Source organism: Takifugu flavidus, chromosome 6 (assembly GCF_003711565.1).
Source record: "Takifugu flavidus isolate HTHZ2018 chromosome 6, ASM371156v2, whole genome shotgun sequence".
Lineage (NCBI taxonomy): Eukaryota > Metazoa > Chordata > Actinopteri > Tetraodontiformes > Tetraodontidae > Takifugu > Takifugu flavidus.
The window spans coordinates 7,292,003-7,314,864 of record NC_079525.1 but is presented as its reverse complement, the minus strand read 5'-3'; the positions used below and the strand labels follow the sequence as shown (position 1 = coordinate 7,314,864).

The following is a 22,862-nucleotide window of genomic DNA, read 5'->3' as shown; positions in this document are numbered from 1 at the left end:
CTGATGAATGCTGCAACATTTTTCTTCTTGGGTCTGCACACAAGTGACAAAGACAAGTGATTGGCATAAAAAACACAGTATCCTATAAATATGTTATTCAGGTGAAGAAAGAACCCAGAATGATAATGAAAAAGAACATTCACATGAGATATCAAGAACTGGTCCAGATTCAGCCTCCATTTATGCAATATGTAGAACATATGTGATCACACCTTCTGCTTCTGCTTCTGGTTCCCCCACAGTTTCAGACAGGAATTAAGAGCGTAACCCCCAGTGGGTCCCTTGAAGGAGTCGTGACAGAGTTTCAAGGTTTTCTGCCTACATTCACAACATACATACATACATACATACATACATACATACATACATACATACATACATACATACATACATACATACATACATACATACATACATACATACACAGACACATATTGGTTTATTCTGTAATGCCGACACAATGATTCCAGGTTAACTCTGGATGCAGTTGGGATGCATCTCAGTCATCCTCTCACTGGGATTGGCTGGCTGGCTGCTACTCCCATCAAATTAAGCCAGTGGCTTCTTTCTCAATGAAATGTGAACACACACACACACACACACACACACACACACACACACACACACACACACACACACACACATACACACACACATACACACACATACACACACACATACATACATACATACATACATACAACATACATACATACATACATACATACATACATACATACATACATACATACATACATACATGCGAGGTTCTGCTATCTGAGGGGAGAGTTATATAAAATCTCTCCGTACAGATCTCAGAGGTATTATTCCTCCTCTTGGCCAGAAATATTCTTGGCTTTTTCTCTGTCCTTTTACTATTTTGACACCAACATCATAAGTTTCGGATCTTACAGATGCTTCGCAGCTACTAGAAGTCCTACTCCAACCCACGAGATGGGAGATCCAAAATAGAGCGGATTTATTCTGACAGGAGTGTCTCTATTCTTGTTTACGGACTCCGGCCTCACACCTGCCCTCTTGCCAGTTGCTTCTGGGTCATCTCTCTGCTGAATGCCCCTCCATCTCTTTATCCATCAACCCATCTGTGTTCTCATCCCTTCAATTGTCAGTTTTACTCCACCGAATTGAACTTTATTGGCATGAGACGAAACAGCGGCGCTGTCAGTATGTATTTGTCAGGCTGAACCAATGAGAAACCGAAGCTGCCAAGATGAAAAATAAATAACCAGTAATGGGGATGAACACATCCAGGAGATAAACCTCCAAACAGATGAAGCACATGTGATGCTGCTCACAGCATCGTCTGATTGGAACAACATGAGGCATTTAAAGCAAGATGGAGGGATTGATGAAGTCTTTTCCTTTATGAAGTGGCTTTAATAGCGGATGTTTTTGGTTGCACATCAAAGACATTAAAGAATGCCAATGGGAGCATGCAAAATCCAACTTTAGACGCAGCAATAACTTCACGCCTTTATTCCACAGAGGTAGGGGCTCTGTTTTAATCTCTGTATGTAAATATATGAACTAACACAGTACTGTCCATTATATATTTTATTAATTTATTAAAATTACATCTGAATGTGATTATCTTAGAAATGTAACTGCTGAGGAAAGTGAAGTCAATAAACATGGCTTCTATCTGACCAGTTACAGCAGAGATACATGTGGCTACAGTGGCAGCAGAGCAAACGGCACCATATTTGATATTAGCTGTCTCCAACTCTGACGTTGGGGATGATGTAATTAATTTAAGGGTCATTTGGCTGTGTTGTTTCCTGCTTTGACATTATATATTATTCATGCAACTTACTTCAAATGTGGGTCTTTTACTTGTGGGCTACTTTTCCACTGCGCTAATGCCCCCTGAATTAAATTTTCTGATATCTTTATACATTTTATTGCCCCGTGAAGGCTTTCCAGGCTATCAGTGATGCAGGTAGTTCTATTCCCAGTCTGTCGTAAATCAGTTACAGTCGTCATGGGTGTACTAGCTGGAGCAAACAACAGTCTTATGTGTTGAAGCAAGGGTGAATCTGTGTTTTGTGTTAGTCCTGGCGACACTCAAAATAAAATAATCTATTGTTCACTGTTATTAGGGTTCAAGGGAAGACATTTGGAGCTGTCCCAGATGTGTTTTGTGGTGAAAACTCTGTCCCTCCGTGTCTGTTTTGTCTGGGTTTTTCTTGGCTGCCTCTCGGTGTCCATCAGTGACTCAGATTTAATACCACCATCTCCTCCGCCACACCGTCATTTTGGCCAGTGCTCTCAGAATAATGGCTGCCAGCTGATTTTATTCATGCCCCAAGTTGGCACGCTGACTCACAGAGACTGTTTACATTTTAATTAGTTTTTCTCAGGCCAAGATCACTTGATCTCCATTTGCTAATTGGAAAAATGTTTTGTTTTAAGCAGAATAGTGATGCGTTGATCTTCGTGAACGTGGTGATGGACTGTACGAGTGTCTTTGCTTTAAAGTTCCAACCTTGGGATCACAGGTTTATTTATACCCTCTGGATTTTCATGACTTTTTTTTCCTGGAGAACAGAGTTTATGTAGAACAGCTGACCAGCAGATCGGTGTTTAATCCCTCATCTTAAATCCTTCTCTTCCCTGGTCTCCATCTCAGTTATTTTATATTTCGATTTGCATTTGACCTAAAACTATATTCTCCAAACAGAAAGAGAGACTTTGTGTGACTCCTGTTTCCCCCCAGAAGCCAGAGAAAGGCACTGTTAGCATTCACCTGCTTCATGATGGATGCGGCAGTTGACGAGCTGCGAGCACAGAGGTCAGACTGTTAGGAGGGTTGATGGGCAGAAAGAGGTCAGTGGAAGTCAGACGGGGGGCCAGGAGAGCGCCAGCTGCATGTGGATGATGGACCACCGTCAAACCTGCTCTGTGAGAGGCTTTCTTTCTTTTCTTTTCTTTCTGTAACACTACCACTCTGCCCAGTCTCAGTCTGACCATTAAGACTCAGTTTTAATGACATGTACAACATCTGTGGAGCTAAAATATCCCTTGCACAAATGTTCTAACATTGAAACGGGTTGTCCAAGGCCCATTTAATGACAGCAAAGCAGCCTAGCAGAGTGCTGAGCATCCTGCTGATGAGCTGCTGACTGTGCCGTCAGCTGCCAACACAGTCAATCACCAGGACAACAGGAAAGGATGTTGTACCTGCATCTTGTTGTAGTTTGGCTGACTTTGCTGCCTCCTGTTCTGGAGCTTAGAGAGATAGAAAATGGCTTTAAATTGGGTTTTTAGGGTCAGTTTTTTAAACAAATGACAGCTGTAATGACAAGGCAAAAAAAAGAAGCAGCATTATGGGTAACTAGCAGAGAAAACAAAAACTCTTCTAAGGAATTTATTATTTTTCTTACATCCCCATATTTTAAATCTCAGCTGAAGTGTGAAGTTAGATCATTTTACACTTCCTTGTCCTGACACATGCAGAATCCCTTTAGCTTCACACCTGATTCCTCATCTTTCCCTGGCAAGAATGTCTCAGTGTTGGGCAGAGATTGTGTTCAGTGACCTTCCAGTCAGAATCTGTCCCCTATGATGCTGAGGCATCGCACCCATTTCTCGGAAACGCATCAAACGTGCATCAGTTTGCCAGTTTCTCAAGCAGATGTGTATCAGCACAAATGCAGAAAACAAAGGACCGAATACTGAAAACATTAAGCAAACAGTTTTTTACCTTCTGATCTGCTGTGAATTAATGATGTAACCTTGTGCATTTCTCACTTTGATAGAAGGAAGAACTGATTTGACCTCGGCTATTCAATAGATGACGGAAAGAAAAATGTTCTCCTCATAATTCTGCCACAAAGGCAGCATCTATATGTGCTGTTACCCTTCGCGGCTAAACCTGAAAGGTCACAGTAGCCACCGTGATGTTCTTCCAGTCGTGGCAGAAGAGCGTAGATGTGGAGGATGAGGCCTGCTGCTGTGGATGGGTCTTGCTGACCCTGACAAACCCGACACGTGGAGGCATCCTTTCTCCCCTTTGCTGACACCAGAGTTGAGAAACGGCTTTACACATAGTGAATGAATGTGAGAAAAGATTCTGCATCATCTGCGCTACTCTGCTGTGGCATCCTCATCAGCAGTCAGCCTCTGATTGTCTCATCCGTCATGTCCACTGATCTCTTCCACCGTTGCCGCCTCAGCATCTTTAACCCTACCTTCTGCACGATGCTGTGGTTTCCTCTGTTCCCACAATGCCCTCACACCTTCCTCCTTCATGTGTTCCCTCTCTTTCATCAGCCCTCCCTCCCCATCCCCCCTCCCTCTCTGTCACCCGAGTCCTCACTGTCCACTTCTTACCCTTGCTCTGGGTATGCTAACACACACATGCAAAGTCCTGACCATAGCATTATGTCCTATCAGGGCACCTGCAGTGTGAGTATAAATCTGCGTGTGTCCGTCTCAGTCAGTTAGTTTCACTTTCACACCACGTCAGGGGGAAATTATGTGGAATGCTGCTTCAGCAGAAGTCTGCTGAGCACAAATGTTGTTCTCACGTGCAAGGAACACCCACAGATGCTTTTATTTCTTTGTTTTAAGAGTTGTGTTGTAATTCTTGGTTTTTGTGAGTTCTTGTTTGTTGTCTTCTTCTTGTCCCGTTTGTCTTTGCAGCTTGTCCTTATTGATGGGTCAGATGGTGTGTGGCTTCACATGAATATTTGATTCATTTAGTTTCTAATTTCAATATGGACATTTAAGAGGTCATTCTTTCCTGTTTTTTTTGTCTTTAAAAAAAAAAAAAAATAGAACATATAATTAAAGCTGGGTATCCACCTAAACAATCTTTACTCTGAACAATCAGTGCAGCTTGGTGAGACACTGGTGGCACCTTTGACAACCAGCCCTTTGGCCCCACCTTCCAAACACATCAAAAGTTTTTAAGTTGCTTCGGGTTTGAGTGAAGTTCACTAAATATAAAACCTTTGTTCTTTGCTGCTTGGGTTTGTTGGCCAGCTTCTCTAACCTTCCCCACACTTTCCCTTTTCTCCCTTCTTCCAGATCCATGCTGTCCCCCCTCTACCAGGAGCTTGGTGGCTCGGTGGTGTGTCCCCACACCTCCTCCTCTCAGGGCATCCGCAGGCCGCCACGCTGCCACCCACCCCCCATCAGTGGAAGCAGCGTGGGCCCAAACCCTACCTACTATCACACTGTCTATGACGTCCAGGTCGACCAGTACGCTGATGTGCCCTTTCCTGTTGGAGGAGGCGGCTATGGTGCGCGCTTTGGCCGGAAGCCCTTGTCTCTGGTTACTAATGACTCTACTGTCCCCCCGATCCGCCGGAGAGGAGGACTGGTGGACCACAGGGATGTCATCCTGGCTCACCAGGCACACAAGTTGCATAACACACCACAGGCCAGGAGGAAACAATGGGAGTGAGTACGGACAAATTTAAGGATTCTGTGATTTTCAAGCATATAGAAACGGCTACAGCTGGGCTCAGCTTCCTCAGGCAGCTGCTTGTGTTGTATCTTGTGTACTTGGACATGTATGTTTCCTCCTGCTCCCTCTGTTATCATGCAATGATCTCACATGTATGATAATCAACCCTGTGCAGGCTACAGTGGAAGACCCATAAAGCATAATTACTGTGAACATGAAGCTTGTTCTCCCATTTTCAGTCCACCTTTATGGCTAAAAACTATCCAAGTTTCACCACTTTGATGTTTTTGTTAGAGAGGCTTCTGACTATGTGAATCAATTAGAACCTGAGGTTTATGGTAAGATCAATACATAAAGGTGCAAGATCTTGTGCTGGAGGGATTTAAATAATCACTAGCTTTGTGTCTCTGTTGATTGCACAGAAGGGAGGCAAACATGTTTATACCCAAACAAGACTAAAACAATGTTATTCCAGGATCGTGCTCTCACAAATCAGCATTTTTTTTTTTGTGTTTTATGAGATTCTTTTTAACCACTTCAACCATAGATTTGTTCCAGTGTGTGCTACTGCTGCACATCAGCACCCTTCCGTACAACTGACGGGAGCAGAAGCTTTTCTGTATTTCGCCTTTTCAAAATGACAAACCAGGATGAGGGCTGGCAGGACGGCAGCTGCTGTCCCAGCAGAGGATCTGCTCAGGTGTTGCAGGGCCGGAGGGCGTTTGTTGACTTTTATTACACATGACGGGTTAAAACCCTCCTTCATCTCGTCACAGAGGTGAAAAGGTTCCCAACAGGTCCCAATGATTTTATTACCCTCCGTCCCTTTGTGACTTTATGTCTCTGTCACTCTCACTCTTTTAATACCCCCCTGGTGTTTCCAAGGTTCTCCGTGCCCGCCACGTGATCCCACCCAAACCACGAATATGTGCTTCAGGAGCCGCAGTGGCGGCCCCTGTGTCCCCTGTGATGAGCATGATAATAAGAAAAATAAGTGGGACCGAGAGCCCGCTGGCCTCTGTTGAATCACCCGTCTCACCCGTCATTATTGACTGAGCACACACATACGTTAAATAAGAAAAGAACAAATCCCTTAACTGGCAAGAAATGGAAATATGATTTTGAACAGTCGCATTGTATCCAGACAAACCTCGCTGTAGTCAGGTGTGTCAGGCTTGGTGGCTTTGCCTATTTATTTGTGCTGGTTTCGCTCATGTCTTCCTCTCTTGTCTATGTTCTGTCCATGGTCGCCCTGATTACATCACCTATTCTGTCCTGATTAATCGCCTCGTCGCCTCGTCCCTTCGTCTTCCATAAACTTGGCTCTTCTTCCTTCTGTGTCAGATTATCAGATATTCTTGCTCTGCTCAGATGTCCTATACTTGAGTTAAATGTCTTCTCCGACTACCCGATTTATCAGATTTGCCCAGTTAGATCAGTTAAGTTGCGGAAATTTGTCCCCCGACAGCCTCTGTAGGGTTGGGAAGGGCTGGAGGACATCAGCCTGTCCACAGTTTGGGTTGGAGGTCTGCTCCTCTGTCAGCAGCTTTGGTCTCACCGATGTTCAGTCTCTGTATTGAGGTTCCTGAAGATCACAGTAAACTGGCGAAACTTTTGGTCTGGAAAAGAAGAAGCAACCAACAAAACAAACCCAAAACAGGGTCAGAAGGAAAACTTTTCTGGACAAAAAGTCAAAGAAACAACCAAAACACTGAATGACTGTTGTAACCTCCGTCCTGCCTGGAGGTCACTGTATGTCCCCCAGGTGCTTCAGTCTCTGGAGTCTTTTATTTTTAACTTTCTCATTTATTCTTCCTGTCCTTCTTTGTCCTTTTCCAGTGGCCAGAGTTCCTCCTGTCTCGTTGCTTCCAATCGTTTACAGTTTTTAAACATGGTTTGTGGGATTTTTCTGAAACTCAGTTGTGGACGTTGTCCCTTGTAGCTCTGCTGCCATCAGTCAGGCCTGGTGTATTTTTTTTAATTTTTTTTTTTACATCTCACAGGTTAATTCACTTTCCAACATTTGCCTTCCACCTCCAGTTTAAAGGATTTGAAGAACACTGAACCGTCTCTGCTCCGTCACCATGTTACAGCTTCTGCACCTTTATTACAAATATATTTGTGTTGGAATGTCACTAAAGGTGGATTGTTACTCAGGGAGAGGACCAACAAGAATAATCTCCTCCTCCTCTTCATCATCCTCTCTGTGTTGAGCTCAGATTTCATCCCTGAACATCTGAAACTGGTGGGTTTCCTCAGGGGAACGCTGCAACTTTCGCTTCCTTTTGCCCTTCTCCTGCTGACCTCCCTCTCCTGAAACATCTTCTACATCTCTTACACTTCTCTGGTCTCTTCTTGCTCTAAGAGTGCTCCTGGAAGCTCTCAGATTCCTCCTAAAGCTGCTGCCTCATCAACCCTGGTTGCTGCATTTAACTACTGCACCTCTGCACCTGGTGGTCCATCTTATTCTGTCTTTTCTGTGCTGCTCAGCACAAAGTCTCTTTGTTCTCTCCTACATCCTGGTTGATCTGTTCATTAAAGACATTCTTAAGGCCATCTGACAATCTCTCTGCTGAGATGTGCCTTTCTGCTGCTGGAGATTTTCTACTTGACCCTTCCATCTCTCCACCTTCCACCTCAAGTCTCTATATACCCTTCCAGCCCTCCCCGTCCCATTGCAACCAGCCCATTTTGCCGCATTCCCACACTGTCATCGCTGTAACCGTAGAATTGCTGTTTTAAAATAGCGTGGAAAGGTACAAGAACCCAGTAAATAATAAGAGTAACTTGAGTCTTTGTAATCGATTACTTCCAACCCTGACAGGAGGACTGCAGCCATATTTCACATCAGACACTGAGGTGGAGTTGAAGGGAAAATGTTGGGCTTCTACTGGTGAGGACACACTTAAATGTCATTCATCTCTTTCAACCAAATCCTCAGTGACTCATTTCCCTTTTCTTTTATTTCATCTCACCGCACACACACACACACACACACACACACACACACACACACACACACACACACACGCACGCACGCACACACGCACACACACGCACGCACGCACGCACACACACACACACACACAGATGTCTGCCTGCTACTGCCCTCTTGTGTTAGTAAAATAATCAATCCGCCTGTGTGTGTTTTAGAGCAAGGTGATAAAGGACTATATGCGTCACGGTGACACACATGGTGACGTGAATAGCTTTTTTCACACACATCAGAGGATTAAATCACGTTCAGATGTTCTGGCCTCTATCACAGAGCTCAGGCTTCACCACACGGCCAACAGAGATCATGGAAGTCTCCCCAGTTTTTCCACCAACTTTAAATCATTAATTCCAAATCACATAAAAGACACTCCAGTGATAGTGTAGTAATATGTAATATGTAATACTAGTAGTAGTTGTAGTAGTAGTAGTTGTAATATTGTCTAACCAAGTAGGCTATGTGCAGTATTTAATAACATTTTCACTAGACAATGGTAATGGACCAATGAAAGGCTGATTATATTTTCGTGATCTTCCGGATTCCGGTGGGACTTTGACTTTTGATCTTGCGATTTGAAACGTGAATTTATTTTCATTTTCATTTGCCCACGAGAGGCAGAATCCCTCGCCAGCAGTACCGCATATTGACCACAAGGTGGCGCAAGAGGAACGCTGTACGATGGTCACTCATTTCGGTTCCGACCTTATGATTCCTGGAGATTTTAAATATTCCCAAAACAGCTAAATTAAGAGGTACCTTAACTTTACACCTAACAATTAAAAGCCTGGCTACTTTCAGCCCAAGTTCTGAAAGTTTAGATATTTTGGCTATGCAATTTTGTTGTAGATGTCATGAAATCACTGATACATCCTGCATTTTAATGACCAGAACTCCATCAGAAGTGTGTTTGTTCTCCCCTAACAAATTTTCCCTAGAGGAAAATGTGTGCTTCACACACTACTAAACACAGCTCCATATTGTATTAAAATGCCTTCCCACAGCACTGTTCCCACCAGGATTTGTGCTGTATGAAACCTGCAGCTGTAAAGAAACAACATTTCCCTGTCTGTTATGAGGAGTTCACGGTGTAGCTGGTCAGGATGATACTGTGGCCTATCTCAGAGCCCTTTCATTCCTTTTGGCTGGTGTATGCACGTTTTCCCTTTCAACAACTCTGCATGGCTCCACTGAAAGGAGAAGATGTACTTTGAAAAATTAAAGCTCCACTTATAAATGTTCAAAAATGCAATTTACTTTGTTTTAAAAGCTGCCACAGTAATATAGAGATTACTTTTTGATGGCGTCTGCAGCGATGGTTTGTTTTGTTGTGTCAGCCCTGAGAGCTGACATGCTGAAGCCATCAATTAGCTAATAGTTTTAGTAACAGCGATCTTCTTGTAATAACACAGCGCTTCCTTGGCTTGGCAAGGTGCCTCTGGTGGGTAGATGTGTTAAGGTTTTGGCTGCACATCGTGGTGATAATGACAGTGGTGGACATTTGGAATGTGCCTTTTCTCACTCAAATTGCCAATAATATGAAATACCTAAAACTAAGGCAATAATATAAATTAACAAATTGCAAATAATACTAACATAATTTGACCTCTTTTGATTTAGAACAAGTGAAGAGTTTTCTTTTTAATTCAACTGCATTTCCCGCTTATGTTGTATTTTAGTCGTGAGTTCCACTTCAGCTTTTTGGTATTGTTTTTATTGGTTTATTCTGTAATGCCGACACAATGATTCCAGGTTAACTCTGGATGCAGTTGGGATGCATTTCAGTCATCCTCTCACTGGGATTGGCTGGCTGGCTGCTACTCCTGTCAAATAAAGCCAGTGGCTTCTTTCTCAATGAAATGTGAACACACACACACACACACACACACACACACACACACACACACACACACACACACACACACACACACACACACACAGATGATATTGACCTAGTAAATGAGGTTAAACTTTCAGTGGCTTTTAAGCCCATTAAAGCTGCACTCAGCAGATTCTTCTGTAAAAATGTACCTGTCTTTTATATTAAGATGAATTATGGGTGTAATGCAACATTTCACACACTGAAATGGAACAGTTGAAACTCTCTGCCCAGAATTTCCAGTGAGAATTCATGTGCAGCTCAGCTCCAACAAACCCGGGAACTTGGTCAATTTGGTGCGACTGAGGTTTTTATTTAAAAAAAAAATCCCGGCGCTTTACATCCACTTAAACAGCCAATACAACCCAACAGGGGGCGCTGCAACACCGACACCGATTTTCTACAACCTGGATCCGTTGACAAGAATATTAACTTTTCATTTTCTTCCACGCTGAAGCAGTAAAAAGTTATTGCATCCCACCATGAGAGGTCATCCACTTTAGTCTGGTCTATTCCTTTGTTCCTCCATCACTCCTTGAGGAGAGTGTCTCTCCTTCCTTCCTTTCCTAAATCCTCACATTTCCTTTCCCTTCCCTTTTCACTGCACTCCTCTTCTTTGGTCCGATTTTCAGAACAACTCCAAACTGTTCTTGTGTGTTTTGGCAGAGGAGAAAGTTGCATTGATCTCCGCTCTTTGCCTCTTCCAGGCTGTTCTGTTACTGCCTGTATCAACTGTTAAATCTCTGCTTGTGTCATCTGTGTGTTCGCATGCCTGGAAACCACCTGGAGAACCTGGAGAGTCCAATAGAACCAAAATTATCCAATAATTGGTCAGATAGCCATCCAGCCCACCTGGTCAGACCCAAATGGGGAAGTGAACCTTTGTCCCTGTTCTTTAGGCTCCCCAACCAAAAAGAAAGACTCAGCATTTCTTTGCCCTACTTCTGCTTTTGGAGTGAATCCTGCGGTTCTGTTCGTCATGATTGGATAAAACAAAGATAACCGATGCAGAGATGAGATGGGTATATGGTTATTTCTTCGACTGGTAGTCCGACCTACCAATGACTGCTGGTCACAGTGGTAATGGTGGAAAACCTCCACAATCCCTTTATTGTGTTCTGCTCTGAGCCGTTTATTTATCTAAATTGGTCACAGCAGCTCAATATTACTGTGTTGGATACTGAGGTTGATTCTTTGGTACATTTAGCTCTTATCCAACTGGATGCTCATTAGGCAAAGACATATGAGTTTGATGTGCTCCACTTGTCCTTCAATCAGCTGGCCATCTCACACTGGCAGGTGGCCACGTTTTCAGACAGAATTCTGGGATTTCATCTGAAAGATTAGGGACTGGCCTGTAGGGAGGCTTAATGAGGTTTAAAATGCTCAGAACCTCATCATCTCTCAGTATCTTCAGTCTTATATCTGTCTTCTCCAGCTAATATTTGCTCTGAAGAGTAAGCAGAAGGGTTTTCTACCTCCACCCTCCTGCGGTGAATCCGTAACCGGTCAGTCCCCCACTGAATCATTTCTTTCTGAGACTCATTTCTCCATCCTGTGGTGGTGATTCTTCTCTCCAGAATGCTTACTCCACACCGTTACATCCATTAGCTGAGGCCAGCACCACGTTCTCCCCCTTTGGCGGCTCCATTTTCATTAACCAGCCAGTCAATGAATACAAGTGGAGTCAACGCGAGAACGGCCAAAAAAGAGCAATCCTCTAATTAGCTTGGATGCTACATCAGCTCATTATATCACTCTGCCCGTCCCTTTAACCCACCAGATCTCTCTCTCTCTCACACTCACGCACACACAGAGAATTTTATTTTATTACAGTTCTGACAAGCATCATGTCACCAAATGTTTCAGTCCTGTATGTGTGTGTATTTAAAGAAGTATTTTTAGTAAGTAGAAACCCTTAGACAGAAGAATATTAAAGCACAATGTTCTTAACTAACATGAATATCGTGGATGACAGCTGGGTCTAATGAGCTGTTGTTGTCATCAGTATTCTTTGGCTGCCGATGTTATTGCTTTACCTTGTCCCTATGCCAGAACGATGGCAAGAACTTAACATCTGAGAGCTTCTGGTGCAGATGGACCGACACCAGAGTGGCTCCACAGAACCAGAGGATGATGGTGGATTTGCTCCACCTGCCATTCATCACAGTCTTCAGCATTTGTGAAGATGAGCAGCACTGCGATTGGTTGCATGTGTAAACACACAGATGTGTTGAAGCTCCCCGTCTTACTCCCTGGAGATCCTCCTGAGTGCTCGTGTGAAAGGGGCTTCAGACAGCTTTGTAGATTTGGCCTGCTGAGTGAGATCAGAGAATAGATAGGGGAGGGGGGAGGAAGCAGTGGGAGTGGGATGATGTGGGGAGGTGGTGGTGGTGATGGTGGTGGTGGTGAGGGGGAGGTCGTTTTAAAGGGGAGGTGCCAGGGCTTTCTGCGGGGGTTGCCTCTGTGAATGCTCCCTGAATGACAATTCTGCACATCAGGGCCTCAACACGATTCCCTCACCCCCACATACACACACAGATACGCACACACACTCATAAAAGAAGCAATAAGGAAATTGGGACCAACCTGAATGCAAAAAAGAAGAAGAGTATAAAATCTGTGTATCCGTCTTCGGGGTTCCCGTGATGGTGTAAATCACAGGCAGGCTTTCCCACCAGCCTCTGCACCCTCCACCCCCACTGTTTCTCCATTACCATCCACCTCTTCCCGACACTCGCTTTCACTTCTGTCTGCCACGCTGTCAATGGGAATGGGCTTTTATGCTGCCTGTTAGTGGCCACTGTTGTCCGGGAATCAGTTAATGAGCAAATCCGACGATGTGACGTTGTGACGCTGATCGAAGCATCGCATAAAACAAGAGCATCGGAGGGGGTTTGCAGTGTGTGTAAGACAGGTAGAATCCAGCTCCGGTGCAAAGCAGAGCCTCCACACTGCTCATTACCATCTTCAGCAGGTGTCAGGATATATTTCAAACCAAATCTGAAGGCCAAATATTGGATTTGACTGCAAAAAAGAGTTTTGTGGTAAATATTTCTGACCCAGATCTACATTCTTCAGCTGTCTCTGAGCTGTAACATGGGGACCTCCTGACATGCAGAAGCAAAAAAAATGACTCTGAACACTTTTTCAGAATTAAAGAAAGTTTATTTAAGCCTTTAATTAGATTGATGTAAATGTTAGGACTGATTTAGTGTGGGAAAGAAAAAAACTTTATGAGTTGTTGTGTGACTGTTGATATTTTGAACGCATTTAATCTTTTTTTATTCTGTATACATCACCCTCTCTTGTACAAATTGTGAAATATTGCAGAACAAACAAAGCTTCCTCTCCATGTAAGTTCTGCTTGTTTCTTCCTCCTCAGAACCTGAATGCACCATATGGTAATTTGAAGAGTCCAATGCTGGTTTAGCCTGCCAATGCCAGAAAGAGCTCTGAATGCTGCCTGTAACAGATGGATTCACACAGACAGTTTTGCCATTTGAGAGTCCTCAAAAATGTAAAATCAGATTTCAGAACTTTGGGCAGCAACTTGGGTCCTGTCAGCCTGTTTCAGTACCAAGGACAGTGACAGTGTGCGCAAACCTGGTTCCTCCAGTCACAGAATTTATATTTAGTTGTGATAAAATTATAATTAATTACAGTCTTTAGAGAAATATTACACATTTCTCATGCACAGTGGGTGTGGTGTTTTGTAGTATGAGAAGATTGCCTTTAATTTATATAATGGTAAAACTTATTTAATATCAAATACTTCCTCTTAGTTTTCCTCAGATTTTTATACTTTTCATTAACATACATCTCAAAGATTTGGTTGAAAAGGCTCCTCCGCTGCCCCACTGTCATGCTTCAGCCTTCCTGCTCTGGAACAGTGACAGCCTGTTCAGTTTATCCTGGGAAACAGCTTTGCTGAATTGCTTCAAAGTCCACTCAGATGCAGCAGCCAGAATTCCAGACGGCCTGGCGGAGAGAGAAGAGAATGGAAGGAGATGAAACCTTTTTCAAAATATCTTCAGAAATGACTAAAAAAGAGAGGAGAAGGCCAACACAGCACTCTATACTCCAAACATTTCAATTACCAAATCAATCATCCAACTTTTATTGGCAACACAGTTTTTCCAAAGATTTCTCAGTTGATTTCAAATGAATAACTGGGTACATGTACTGACACTGCTGTTCAGGGTTTATTTCTATTTATTGGAACTCTTCAGCCATAGGGAGCTTAATGGTGCTGGATTTATATATATTTATATCTATTGAAGTGAGATTTAAGATCATTAATGCAAATGATCCAGATGTTCATTCCAATAGTTTCTTTATGGGGAAAAGAAGACGCCTATGTGCTTCAATATTTACATTTTGGAGGAAATTGGTCGATTGTTCATGTAGTCAGTTTAGCACCATCTCAGTATTAGATGGTCGTTTGAAGAAAGTTTGAAGTTCTTCCCTGTATTAGATTTGGAAATCACTGTAGGTCAGAGCCTGTACGCTTATTATTCTGTCTACATGATCTCGTGTTTAACCATTTTCCTAATCAGATGCACTTTGAAACATTCTCCATTTCCATCAAAACGATGTATGTTTTCCGACAATAATCTCCAGGAGAGAAAAGTGTAAACGTAACAACGATCGTGGGCGATATTTGTGCCATAATTTTCTTGATCTCAGAGTTGACTCACCTCTTAAAAATCCCCCATAATCTAAACTCGACCGACACTTGGCTCGTTTTCAAGAGTAAAGAGAGGTGTTGTACCTTGCAACATTCACCATACGCCCGTACGTGCGCTATTGGGGGAGTGCGTTGGAAGGTGGGGGAGGCACCAGGGAGGCGCCGTGCGTCGTGCGCTGCAAGGCTTGGCCACGGTTGTGCGCGTCTCGATCGGTTGCTGTTCCTGATCAGATGTTCAGACTGTCGACTGAATGCTAAAGGGGGCAGGGAGGCGCTCCGCTCGTCGGCTTTCCTTCGCAAAGATCTCCACCGGAGTCCACCGGACCGACTAGCGTCCCCGCGGGGGGTCGAGGGTGGAAAAAAACGATCAGAGAGGGAGGGCTGGAAGAAAGAGAAAAGAGACATTAGACTGGAGCTCTGCGGTTCTAGCCGCCTCTCTCTACTTTTGGGGGAGCCTCCGAGGGGGCGATGCTGCTGGGCGCGGATTTTCTGCCCACTGGCGGAGGAGAAGGTGCGGGTCGCCGCACCAGCCCACCCGCACACCCGCTGCCGTTTTTCCTGATCGAGCATTGATGCTGGTGATGATGCTGCCACCCCCAGTGGTCTTTTTCTGCTCCTCCGGATCCTACTCGTCCGGGATTCATGTTCTCCCATCTTTGGATTATAGATGATTATTGTGGACACATTTTTTTTCTTTTAACTCCCTCAACTCTTTATATTTCACTTGCGTTTTCCGAGCAGAAGGTCGAAGGGGGAGATACACGTTATTAGATTTGAGGAGCGCTGTATTTTCGTCTCCAAGTGCGCGCAATCACGCCCAAATTCAGTGACCGACGCCTCGGTGAGGAGGAGGAGGAGGAGGAGGAGGGGGAGGAGGAAGAAGAAGAAGAGGAAGAGGAAGAGGAGGAGGAGGGATGCCGCACCGTCCATCACCAAATATCAACAAATGTCACCAGCCCCGAATTTTGGGGAAGCCCCCCTCTGTTGGCGTCTGCGTGTAACCAGAGTTGCGCGGTGGCAGTGAGGGGAGGCAGCGGGGGTCTCTGCCGAGCCACATCAAACACTGCGGATTTATGGCACAAGAATAAATACATTATTAAAGATTTTACTCTTATCTAGTTCTATTCTTATCTCGCGGTCGGTAAAAGGGGGCCACCTACGGAGGGGGGGCGGGGAGGGGGGTTCACAGACAACTGCAGATCTCGTCAAGATTCACTCGGCTGTTGAGAAAAAGACGCAGTCCTCAGCGAGGGCACTAAGTGGGCTGATTGCAATATTCAGTAAAAGGCACAGCTATGCATCCATATAGCGTGTTTAAGGACTCGTTCATCTGTTTCTGACTTTAAATGCATTCCTGAAGGGGTTTTCCACATCAAACTAAATCAACGCATATATCTGTAGAAAGTAAAGGATGTTTTTTCTTTTTTCACCCTCCGAAAAACCTTTGATTTCTGGAGAGATTTCCCATGAACTGCGTCTCCTGTAGCTGCGAGGGAACTGATTCGCCATAAATTACATAAATCCAGCGCGCTTTATTCCATACGCACGAGCAGAGACACCGTGCGCTTTCCATCTCTCCTCCTCTCCTGTCTTTCCACCCTCCCTCCCCTCTTCACACAAATGGAGGGATCTTCTCGCCGCTGAAGATTTGAGAAGGAGACGAAGATAGTAAGCAGGGAAGGCTCGGACTGAGAGATAAGCCAGAGGAGCTCCTTTCTGCATGTGTGTTTGGAGCCAAGGCTGATGGGGTGGTGGCATGTGGAGGTGTCACTCTGAGGTCTCCCCCCAGCTCCTTCCTAACCTCTGGCATTTGGTGTCTGCAGAATGGCGCGCTTTGGAGACGAGCTACCCAACAGGTATGGAGGTGGAGGAGGAGGTGGCGGTGGGGGTGCCGGTGGACAAGGGGGGCCCGGCCGTGGTGGCAGCAGGCAAGGGGGGGCTCCAGGAGCACAGCGGATGTACAAGCAGTCGATGGCCCAAAGAGCCCGGACCATGGCCCTGTACAACCCCATACCGGTCCGGCAGAACTGCCTGACAGTCAACCGCTCCCTGTTCCTCTTCAGCGAGGACAACGTGGTGAGGAAGTATGCCAAGAAGATCACCGAGTGGCCATATCCTTTCATGAGCTGATGGGCAAGGTAATGTGTGTGTGTGCGTGTGTTTGGGGGGGGTTCATATATGTCCATGCTTTTTTATATTGGTTGTGTTGTTCTGGGTGTATATGAAGGATTTCCTCTGTTAGTGTGTGTTTTAAAGGTTCAGCTGTGTTGGATGGACTCTTTTTGGTCCTCTTGACCAGACAGAAACCCGTCATGTCAAACACTGTCAGGTTGAGTCTCAGCTGACAAACTAATGAAATGAACCACGGTGTTGATATCGACGGCAGTCCTGGTGATGTCACTGGTCTTGAATACAACATCCCAGTCAAACCTGTTAGTGACCCGTGTGTGTTTGGGTGTGTTTGCTGGGGCTATAGTTATAGCTGGAGCTGAGTGCTGATGTCAGCATTATGAAGGCTTAAGCACGATCCTACCAGAAGGGAGAGGAAATGACTCTCCTGCTCTAATTACCTCTGACCATATACGGGCATCCTGTGGACTGTCCTGCAGGACAACGGCAGAAAAATCTGTAAATGTCCTGATAGGTTGGTCTGCGGCTGTTAGAACCTGTATTAGATGATAACTCATAAAACCCTCTATAATTTTGCTGGGGCATGCTTTAAAGCATGTCTGGATTAAATCTTTTTTTCTGGACACCTTGGCTTCACTCTCAGGGTCCTGAATTAAACCAAAGTCTTTTGTATTTATGTGACACACAACAGTGTGCCCTAAAACTGATGAACGTGATACATTTCCTGTAACTCCTCCAGTGCGCAGGAGTGGTCCCACTTCCCACCATCCTGCAGTCCATCTCCCTTGTTACCTTCTTTCTGGTGTTGTTTTTTTTCATCAGTGATGTTGTTTACCTGCTCTATGTTGATAGTTTTAGAGAGTTCCAGTCTCAAGTACACAAGTTAGTTAGTTTCACATTAAGCAGGAGGCAACTCAACCCCCTGATTCAGTGTCCTGGGAAGAATTGGCATCAACCTATTATATATTTTATTACTAATTACAGAGGATTTTTGTTTTATGTCCAGTTCCTGCTCTCATAGACCTTTCTATTTGAAGCCTAAATCATCTAATAATGACTTTGGGCATGTGATGCCCCATTTAATATAAACATTGACAGCTTTGCCTTCCTTTTTGGTGGCATTATGATGGTTGGTCTATGTTTTGATGCCACTGCCTCATTAATTTAATGGCTGAATTCAGAAATAAATCCCTGAATTAGTTTTAAGAAAAAACAAACAGGGAAAAGACTTTTTTGTTTGTGTCTTCTGGCAATTTCTGATGGATTTACTATTAAAAGCGATATCTCAGATTGACATTATTGACAAAACAAATGAATATGCAGCATTTTTATTGTAGTATGATGCACAAATGGCATAAAAAAATGGCAGAGTTGACGATGTATCTTTCAAATGTGAATATGAAAGTAAATCCCTAACACACATGTGTAAAGAGGTTCAATCTTGTCATTACTGTATGAATATCAAGCACAAGAAAACACCCTTCCAATCCCAACATGGAAGCAGCTTTAAACAGAATCTTCCCCATAGACAAAGGAATTGTTTCTATCGAAAAATATTGTCAACTGTAAAAAAAAAAATTAATTTGTTGTGAGCTCAGCACATCCCAGCATGCCACCATCTGTACATAGTCAGGCTCTGTTGGCTGGCAGGCGCTGTGGCTTCTTCACCAGAGGCCCAGAGGACTTCATTATCAATCCTCCCTCCCTCTCCCAGCACTTCCACATTCCCTCTCGCTCCCTCACTCCACCCCTTTCATCTCCCCCTCTTTCCGCTGCACTTGTATTCCTGCAACTGTTAATGTTCCGTCCTCCATCTTCTCTTTCATCCACATGTTTTTTTGCTCTGTTTCATTTCATTCCAAGTTTAGCAGCAGCACTGCTCAGAATACAAAATTAAAAATCTTGTGATGCTTAAAATGCAGAAAGAAAAACACGTAAAACGTAGGAAGAACGGAAATGTGTGGTTCCGTATGATTGTTACGCAAGCATAATACTTCGCTAGGGGGCGCTGTTTGTCCTGCAAGGGTCATCAGAAGGTATTATTTTCAGTAGCGTTGAAATTTGGATTAATCAAATTTTTACAGGTATTTTTGACAGACTTTTGAATGGAGATTTTCTGCCACAAGTGGTTTGTTAGTAATAATTTAAGCTATCCCAACAGACTGTTAAGCACCAATGGAATGGTTGTTGTGACCAAACTCTAATGCAGATATGTGATCTCACAGCCAGGTGTGTGTGTGTGTGTGTGTGTGTTTGTGTGTGCATATGTCCCCCTTCTCCCTATTCCAGCTCTCCTTTACTCTCCATCAATAGAGGAAAAAAACACTGTCACTGTGCTGGTGCAAAAGCATCTCAGCACTAATGCATACACACACATACACAAGTTACTACTTCTATCTTTGTGAGGACTGCTACTAACATAATGCATCGCCCGACCTCTTACTCTAATCCAAACCACATCCTAACCTTAACCTCAGACAGGCATTTGCAATTCTCCAACTTTCCACAGATGTCCTCCTTTTGCTAGTCAAATTCATATTCTGTTCCGCATATAGAACACACACATGGCCACACACACACACACGTGAATCCTCTGCATTCAGCCCACCACTGGCAGATTTATGTCTTTGGCCCCAAAGAACACAATCTCGTATACAGATCCACAGAGGCTGAATCCATGTAGAAATAGAGGGAGGAGCTAAACTCCTATGAACTCTCTGAGGTTTTCTAATATTAACACACATATGATAAGGTTTTAACAGATATTTAACTGCATATTTCTAACACACACAAGACAATCCAACCAGAGGTTCACATGTATAACATGGTCCATCAATTTTTATACTTGTACTTTAATCACCTTCCTGACTTGGTCAGCAGTCTGGACTCTGGTTCCTGAATTGAACCTTTACTTTATCACATCCTGCAGCTGTATCAAGAAAAAAATATGTTATTAACTGGCTTTGTTTTTGTGAGTGGGCAGCATTCTAAATTTGTACACGGTCTAATCTCCCACACATTTTTCCAAGTTTCAGGTGTCCACAAAGTTACCTTGGTCGTATTCTTCAGTCACATTGGTTAGTTTATATTTAAGAGACAGGCAGGAAACAGCGGCCAGCAGCTGAGAATAATGTCACATTTAAGTTACAACTCTCTACTTCAGTATTGCTAACATTACACCTGGTGTTCAGTGTAAAGAGTCAGTTAAAAAAGGAAACTTTAGCTCGTGATAGCGCAACAATGTTACTTTTACTGTCCCATTTCTGCCAGAATGTGAGAAACAATGGAGGGAATGAAAACACGGCCTGTTCACATAATTCTAACTATTAGTTTTACCTAAATAATGAGACAGGATCCCCTTAATGATCATGATTATTGTAATTGAGCTGCAATAGAAGATCCCTTCAGCCTCACACGGAGGAAGAGAGGCCAGATCTTCTCATGACGTTTAGCTAGTGGAGCCAACACAAAGTGGAGATGATTGAAAAATATTGTCTTTTCTCATCTTTTATTCTCTCAGCTCTTCTTTCTCTTTCTAAGCTGCTCATCCCCGCCTCCCCCCCACACCCGCCTGCTGCTGCGCTCTCCTTACCCTCCATCACCACCACCCGACTCCATTTGACTATGGTGTGGAGTGCAGATTCGAGTCAGGGGCAGGAACGGGGTAGGGAGAGACAGGTAGAGGGAGAGTAGGGAGAGGGAAAGGGAGAGAGGGAGAGAGGGGAGAGGGAAAGGGAGAGAGGGAGAGAGGGAGATGGAGAGGGAGAGAGAGGAAGTAGAGAGAAGGAGAGGAAGAGAGGGGAGTGAGGGATGGAGAAAGAGGAGGGGGAGAGGGAGAGGGGGGGGAGGGAGAGGGAGGGAGGGAGGGGAGAAGGAGAGAGGGGTGAGATGTAGGTGGAGAGAGAGAGAGAGGGGAGGAGAGCAGGAGCAGGGGGGGAGAGAGAAGAGGGAAGAGGAGGGACAGCGAGGGAGGGAGAGGAAAAGGGGAGAGAGAGGAGAGAGATGAAAAGAGAGAGAGAAATAAAAAATAGTCACGTCTGTATGTCCATCCATCCATCCATCCATCCATCCATCCATCCATCCATCCATCCATCCATCCATCCATGCCACCAGTGTGTGCCTGATGTAACAGAGCAGATGGCAGCCTCGATGCTCACACTGTGATCACGTGTGTTACATGTTTGTAAATGCTTGTCACTTGAAAACAAAATGTTGGATGTTAAACCAACAACCACAATCCTTCACCTGATCCTCTGTGAGGAGACGTCTAATGCGTCGCCGACAGGAAGCAGGAGTCACTGTTTTCAAAAACTGAAAATGAACAATCCATGAAACTACTGGGTGTCATTCCATCAACAGCAGCTGTCGGTGGTGCTGTCCTATCGTCCTGACAGCTCTCATTCACAGAGCTGATTGGTCGGCGCCATGCAAACGAGTGGAGACACCAGCAGAGTCCAGCTGACTCGGACGCTGACAGATCAGCAGTCTGAAAATCAGCCTGAGCAAGCTGAGGGTCAGACCTGTGGCTCTGTCATTCAACAAAGCCCCAAGGTAACATGTACCTGAGAAGAGGAGGGTTGTTTTGTTATGGAGGAGAAGGGTGGGAGGGAGGGGTGTTTAATTAGGGGAAAGCGAGGGCTTTCAGACTGAATTTAATGGTGTTGGAGGGAGACCAGTCAGGCTTTGTCAAAAGCAGGTGTGGGGAGTAGATTTAGGCTGTCTGTACAGTCAGTAGTGGGAAGAAGCATGGTGAAAAAGGAGGAGACACTCGACACCAGCAGCAAGTTGACCTCCGTAATCGTATTTGACCTCCACAAATCAGACCAGGATTTTTTATGCCCTATAATATTAAAACTAGATAGCTTTGTAAAATAGATTATAAGGTAAACCTGGCTGGCAGTCGTGTTGTGATGGTGAACACCTCAGCCATTGATCACAACCCCGATATTTCATTTTCTGCCTAATATTAATATGACCGTAATTTCTGGACTATAAGGTGCTACTTTTTTCCTACACTTTAATCACTGCGGCTTATTCTACGGTGTGGCTTATTTATGTTTTTTTTGTAGCGCACTATCACAACTATTGTCAATCAGTCATTTTTACTAACCCTCATCAACATGGAAAATACTAGAAGAAAAGCATATGTGATCCGACTTTTAAGTTAAAAGCGATCACTCTGGCGGTTGAAGAAGGAAATCGAGCTGGCACACGTAATCTTGGCATACATTACGGTAATCAATGGCGAGAAGGTGGAGACGGCAGCATGAAGAACTGATCCAAAGCAAAAAGACAACAAAAGCTTTTAGATGTAAACATCGCAGGTGGCCCGAACTTGAAAACATTCTGGAAGACTGGGTCAACACACAGAGAGCAGGCGGCCGCGGTCTTTCCGCTGTACAAATCAGACGGAAGGCAAAATAAATCGCCACTGCGATGAAAATAGAAGATTTTAGAGGTGGGCCATCGGGAAGTTTTAGATTGTTCATTGTTTGAGTAAAAAAGCATAAACAACGTAATTTGTGTGTAGTTGATACAAACGTATATTTCACGGTGGCTGCGTTACAGACACAGTTAGAAAAAAAAAAAGCATTTACCGGTAGAATATATTTGTTTATGTTGCTCAGCAGGATTAAATTAAATGAAAAGTTAAAAAATCCTGATGTGATAAAAATTGGATTTAAGGTCTCTGTTTAAACATACAAGTGCAAAGAGTGGCTGTTGTTTCTTAATTGTC

The 22,862-nt window shown here is 44.1% G+C and overlaps 1 protein-coding gene and 1 long non-coding RNA gene across 17 annotated transcripts in view; one reads left to right on the top strand and one right to left on the bottom strand.

Annotated features, from left to right (window-relative positions):
• Nucleotides 1-22,862, top strand: part of cacna1ab (calcium channel, voltage-dependent, P/Q type, alpha 1A subunit, b) — an 85,136-nt gene that overhangs the window by 938 nt on the left and 61,336 nt on the right. For 14 of the 16 annotated variants that reach the window (XM_057035174.1, XM_057035171.1, XM_057035178.1 and 11 more), the window contains exons 2-3: nt 5,053-5,427; nt 16,819-17,100. In XM_057035174.1, coding sequence (XP_056891154.1) covers nt 5,057-5,427; nt 16,819-17,100 — 653 coding nt within the window. In that variant the 5' untranslated portion in view covers nt 5,053-5,056. Of the gene's footprint in view, nt 1-5,052; nt 5,428-16,132; nt 16,718-16,818; nt 17,101-22,862 lie in introns of those variants that run through there. The other 2 variants (XM_057035185.1, XM_057035184.1) reach the window with 2 other exon arrangements.
• LOC130527082 (uncharacterized) lies at nt 13,452-15,313 on the bottom strand. The gene is made up of 2 exons (XR_008950931.1): nt 15,080-15,313; nt 13,452-14,286 (listed from the first exon to the last, which is right to left on the bottom strand). It is a non-coding gene; the product is annotated as an uncharacterized LOC130527082 (long non-coding RNA).